The following is a 5,892-nucleotide window of genomic DNA, read 5'->3' as shown; positions in this document are numbered from 1 at the left end:
TTCTTCTTCTTCTTCTAGACCTTATGGGAAGTCGACTGCTGGTTCTTCAACCTGCAGTACAATTGATTTTTACCTGTGTGACAGCTTTTCATACTTCGTAGGGCCCCTTGCTTTCAGGCAGCCACGTTCAGATTTCAAGGTACTCTTTATGTCTTTATACTAACTAGAATATTGTCAGGTTTTGGTATGAATAAATTTTGAATTTTGCCTTGGTGGGGACCGAAACCTACTCACAACTCTTATATCGATTTTAGAACCACCAAGAGAGCTTAAATTGCGCTCTTGCACATGGGACCTCCGAGAGCACACACACACACACACACACACACACACACACACACACACACACACACACACACACACATATACACATATACAAACATACGTTCAATCACATACAAACACATACACACAAATACATACAAACACACACGCACATACACACACACACACACACACACACACACAGACAGTCACAAGTACTGCTTCTCCTTGCTCCTTCTTACAACTGTCTTTCAGCCACACATCCCTGATCTCAGGGCAGGAGTGACCGAACATTTGGTTTTCTCGAAACGGCAAACATAACTAATGAAAAACTGAAAATTAAACTACAATGACTTCAGACTCCCTAATACAACTGTGCACCTTCTAAATGATTCTGAACCACCGCTATTTTTTTCAAATTCGAAAGCTGAGTGGCTAGGCATTTTTAGGCGACCAAAGTGAAGAACTTTCACAAATAGAATGTACAGAGACACACACAGTAGGGACTAGGTAGTAAATGGTAAAAGAACAAGAGCGAACTTGCCATCATTAAAACTCAATATGTTTGGCTTCTGTATTTCAGCAGAAAGAAGACGTTTTCTGACTTTGTCAATATATTCAAAATCAGGAATTCCTTTATCCCTCCAGCCCGAGCTTGCATCTTCGTAAAGTTTACTCTCCACTCTGTGTTAGAACAGAAACATTTCTTTTGTTTATTTCTTGCACTTTTCTCGGACTATTAAACAGCTTATGTACTGGCGAGCATGCATTTGTGCATGCACGTGTATGTGAGTGTGTGTGTGTGTGTGTGTGTATGTGTGTATGTGTGTGTGTGTCTTTGTGTGAGTTGGAGTGCAGGTGTGTGTCTGTGTGTGTGTGTGTGTGTGTTGGAGTGCAAGTGTGTGTCTGTGTGTATGTGTTTGTTTGTGTCTGTGTGTCTGTGTGTGTGTGCGTGCCTGCGTGCGTGCGTGCATGCGAGTGTGTTTTTGTCTCTCTGTGTATCATCACAACGCATAATTATGAACCTGGAGTGATGCCGGATTCCGACATATTTTTGACAACAAAATCTTTTATCAGAAAAACATAGATGTTCGCTATGAGGTAATTATAATTTGAGTACTGTTGGGACGAACTGGCATCATTTAATTAAGTGAAATCTACTGCAGACACCATTCTTATCACCATTCAACAGAATTAGCAAAAATGGGGAATTATTAGCAGAAACGCACAACACAACGAAAAGAGTTTCCATTTACTGTTCCAGAATCAGGTCTACTTACGACGTTCTTCCATCACGTTACTGCCCACTGTGAAAGAGTAGAAAAAAGGATTTTGTTGAGTTTGTTGTTTTTCTAGCACAATCGAACCGGATAGCTTTTTAGTGTGGAAGTGTGTGAGTATGTGTGTGTGTGAGTGAGTGTGTGTGAGTGTGTGTGTGAGTGTGTGTGTGTGCTGTGTGAGCATGTTCATGTTAATGATTTTATACATACATACACAGACACAAACACACACACACACACACACATACACACTCAGAGAGAGAGAGAGAGAGAGAGAGAGAGAGAGAGAGAGAGAGAGAGAGAGAGTACAGAAGACAGAGAAAGAAATGACACACAGAAGGTACTAGACCCCTTGGTACCCCATTTATGGAACCAATTAATGTTCAAGAATTGAATTTCTCACTTTATACTTTGCTTTTGTCTCTATTCTAACATTACACCAAAATGCACTACCACCATAAATGCGTTACTTTTACATTTTAGCACCTAAAATATATTTACATTACTTTTTCTTTTACTTTTTCCTTCCTCTGGTATCCTTAGGATGTCGAGGGGAGGTGCAAGTTTCGGTCCTGAGCTAGGTGTGTAGCGTCTGTGATAGATATGTTATGTTGTTCCAGGACCTTTTAAAACCCATCCAGCCAGGCCATTTTTGGTCGTCCTCTTGATTTGAAGCCGGATTCTCGGGCATTATAAGCTCGAGCAACTAGCTGTTTCTGGGGAATTCTGGTCAGATGTCCAAACTATTCGACTCTTTGACGCTCTATGAATTTTATTACTGGCGGTATTCCAGTTTGTAGAGTATGGTTTCGTTTCTTATGCATTCTCTTCTGGTGACGATGGTTTTGCGGAGACACCTCCTTTTGCATGCATTGATTTTTCTTTCTTGTGCCTTGTTTACAGACCATGTTTGGAACTGGTATGTTAATGTAGGTGTGAAGATGTTATTGATGAGCTGGGATTTCACTTTGGTTGGAATGTTCTTGTGACTGAGCAGGGGTGCTAGCTGGTAGGTCACTGCATTTGTCTTCATAGTTCTTGTTTCTATTTCATTGTCCATACGGCCATCTTGTGTGAAGATGCTTCCCAAATATTTAAATTCCTCTACTTGTTGGAGCTGAGTTCCATCGATAAGAATGTTGAGTTTCCCTGGGTTTCTGCTGACTTTCATAACTTCTGTTTTTGAGATGTAGATTTTCATGTTCAGGTGTTTACATTCCTCATTTAGTTTTGTGGTGTGTTCTAGTAATTCCTCTTCATCTGTATTTAATATACTCTGGTCATCAGCAAATAGAAGCTCATTCAGTTCAGTGATATTGTCATTTGCTGCTTTCGTGATCTTATCCATGTAAGTGATGAAGAGAAGCGGAGAGAGAATACGCCCTTGTCTCACCCCAGACATGATGCCGGGGAACCAGTCCGATAGTCCTTCTGTTGATCTTACGGCACACAGGCTATTTTTATAAAGTGGTATGATGTTCTCCAGCAATTGTCCTCTTACACCATAATCCTCTAGGACTTCCCAAAGTTGACATCTATCTACCCGGTCAAACGCCTTTTCCTGATCCACGAAGACGACATTGAGGTCTTTGTCATGTGCAGTGGCAGTCTCACACAACTATCTTAATGCAAAGATAACGTCAGTACAGCCCCTGCCTTTCCTGAAGCCAAACTGGGATTCGCTGAGTTGAGTCTCTACAATTGGTCTCGTTCTCGTTTCCAGTATCTTGGCAAACATTTTGCCCACATGGGATATTCCTCTGTAGGTTCCACAGTCTCTTTTGTTTCCTTTCTTTTTCCAAATAGGTACAAAGACAGCTCGTTTCCAGTCATCGGGGGTTGTTTTTGTCGCCCAAGCCAGGTTAAATATCCTCCATAGCCAGAGTTCACCAATATGGCCGCATAGCTTGATCTCTTCTGCTGTGATGTTATCAACGCCTGGCGCTTTGTTTGTGGGGCTTTTCTTTATAGCATGTTGAGTTTCACTCAGCAGTAGTGATGGTTCTGGAGTGGTTTCTCTTGGTGAGAAGCTGTTTGGTGTTGTTTCTCCTGTAGGATTCAGCAGCTCCTGGAAATAGTGTTTCCCTCTTTCTTTAATCTTTGGCTTCCTGAACATAGGGTTTCTATTCTCATCATTGACTATTTCAGTTGAGTTAAATGGTTCTTCCCGCATCCTCATGCTTTTAACGCTCTTGTTAAACTCTCTAGGGTCTTTTTTACATTCTGTTGACAGCTGTTCTCCAATATACTGTCCAGGATCTGTTCTTAGCTTCTTTTACTACCCTTGTTGTTTGGCGGCGTTTCTTTCTCTATAGGATGTAATCTTCCTCTGTACTTTATTTCTGCCACTTTTTGAAAGCCTTTTTCTTCAGTTGTATGGCTTCCTTCACTTGGTCATTCCACCATATAGTTGTTTTCCTTTTCTGCCCTCCTGTTTTCCTGGTGCCGCACTCTTTTTTAATGCTTTGTTCACATATGCTTTGAACTGGCTCCATTCCTCTTCAAGGTCTTCTGGTTGTTTGGGCAATTTGGGAAATACATTTTTCATATTACGTTCATGTACCTTATCTTTGGTACCGTCATTTATATTTCTGACATGCACGACTTCTCGTCGTTTCCTTGCTTCTGGCCGTTTCCTGTTTGGTGTGTCGATAGTCATGATGACTGGTTGGTGGTCAGTATCTATGATGTAGTTGGGTATCTCAGTTTCGATCTTTTGGGAAAGGATAAAATCAATTTGAGATGCTGTCTTTAGGTCATTCCATTTGCACCACGTTTTAATTTGATTCCTTTTGTGTTGGTGTGTTGGAAGAAGGTATTTGATACGACGCGGTCATGTTCTGCGCATAACGGCAATAGCATTTCTCCATTGCTGTTTTGATCTGTTTCTCTGTCACTGTGTGGCCCCATGTATCTCTCCCACGTCGGCTTCCTTGGTCCCACTCTGTCGGTAAAGTCCCCCATAATTGTCACATTATCTTTGTCATCCACGGAGTTTAAAAGATCACTCAGTTGATCATAGAACTGTTATCGCTGTTCTTCGGGGTATGAGTCATTGCATGGTGCATATTTCTGTATATATAGGTGGGTTTGTTTTATCTCTCCTGACATTTTCATCATGATGATCCACTCTGAGATCATATACTTTACATCTGTTATACATTTTGCTCTTTCTGGGTGAACAATTACAATAAAGCCAACTCCATATTTTGCTCTCTCTATTCCTTTTGTTCCGCTCCAAAGTAAGATAATGTAGTTCTTGTACACCTGTTTGCTGTTGGACTTCTTTTTCCTGACACCAGCAATAATTCCCAGGATCTCAATCTTTCTAGCTTCCATGAAATCAATGATTTGTGGTTCCTTGTCTCCTAATTCACATTTATTCCATGTTCCAATTTTCGTTGTTCTATCTCGCGTCCTTCTGATGTTTCCATTCCTTTTTCCGCTAGAGCCCGAGAGAAAGTGAATCCTGTGGTGTTCTTAAACTTATTGAATATCAATTAAAGGCCCTAGGGGAATAAAAGAGGGGGGGGGGATTTTTAATAGAGTCTGTCCGTTTCTGTCCCTCCTTTCTTTGGTTTGTAGCAGTTTTTTTTATCCATTACCGACTTGGCTAGGCCCATCATAACTTCACCAGAGCCCCGTTGGCCAGCGAGGTCTCTTCAGAGTGACCCGGCCCGGATTCGCCTTCACGACAAGCGCAGCGCCACCGTGGCATAAAGCCACACTGTACTTCACCCATACCCAGCAATCCCCTACTTAGTCCTGTATTTCGTGGCTTGAATCTAGCAGTTATACAAAGGAGCTAAAGGGCACAGAGGCGGAAGATGAAGGGTCAAATTACAAGGTCATAACAGCTTACCTGTCGCCAGTTCAGCCTCTGCCGCACCCCCACCTCGGAGTCGCTGAACCAGATAAATCTTGGCACTGTCCGCCACATGATACTCATGGAGCGTGGCCTGATCTTCACACTGAATACCGTCGTAGACAAGTCGCTGCTGCTCAATGGGTGAGCCTTCCCGCTCCCAGATTATTCGTTTCAGTTCCAAGACAGTTGTCTCACCACAGCACGGAATCGCCATCGTCTTTCCACTCATTGTCACAACTGTCACAGAACCGCCATCAACTGTGAAGCAGAAATACGTGTAGATTTGTGGGCTTTACAGCACTTCTCTGTCTCTGTCTCTGTCTCTGTCTTTCTCTCTGTCTCTGTCTCTCTCTCTCTCTCCCTCCCTCCCTCTCTCTCTCTCTCTCTGTCTCTCTCTCTGTCTCTGTCTCTCTCTCTCTGTCTCTCTCTCTCTCTCTCTCAGTCTCTCTCTGTCTCTCTCTCTGTCTGTCTGTCTGTCTG

At 42.4% G+C, this 5,892-nt stretch overlaps 1 protein-coding gene across 1 annotated transcript in view; it reads right to left on the bottom strand.

Moving 5' to 3' along the window:
• Positions 1 to 5,892, bottom strand: part of LOC101846207 (protein mono-ADP-ribosyltransferase PARP4) — a gene marked incomplete at its 3' end in the record, with an annotated part of 51,951 nt that overhangs the window by 1,525 nt on the left and 44,534 nt on the right. The window contains 2 exon segments of the mRNA XM_013081471.2: positions 1,545 to 1,571; positions 5,407 to 5,670. Coding sequence (XP_012936925.2) covers positions 1,545 to 1,571; positions 5,407 to 5,670 — 291 coding nt within the window.

This window comes from Aplysia californica, unplaced genomic scaffold (assembly GCF_000002075.1).
Source record: "Aplysia californica isolate F4 #8 unplaced genomic scaffold, AplCal3.0 scaffold00132, whole genome shotgun sequence".
Classification (NCBI taxonomy): Eukaryota; Metazoa; Mollusca; class Gastropoda; order Aplysiida; family Aplysiidae; genus Aplysia; species Aplysia californica.
The sequence above is the reverse complement of the archived record's forward strand: the minus strand, read 5'-3'. Positions and strand labels throughout refer to the sequence as shown.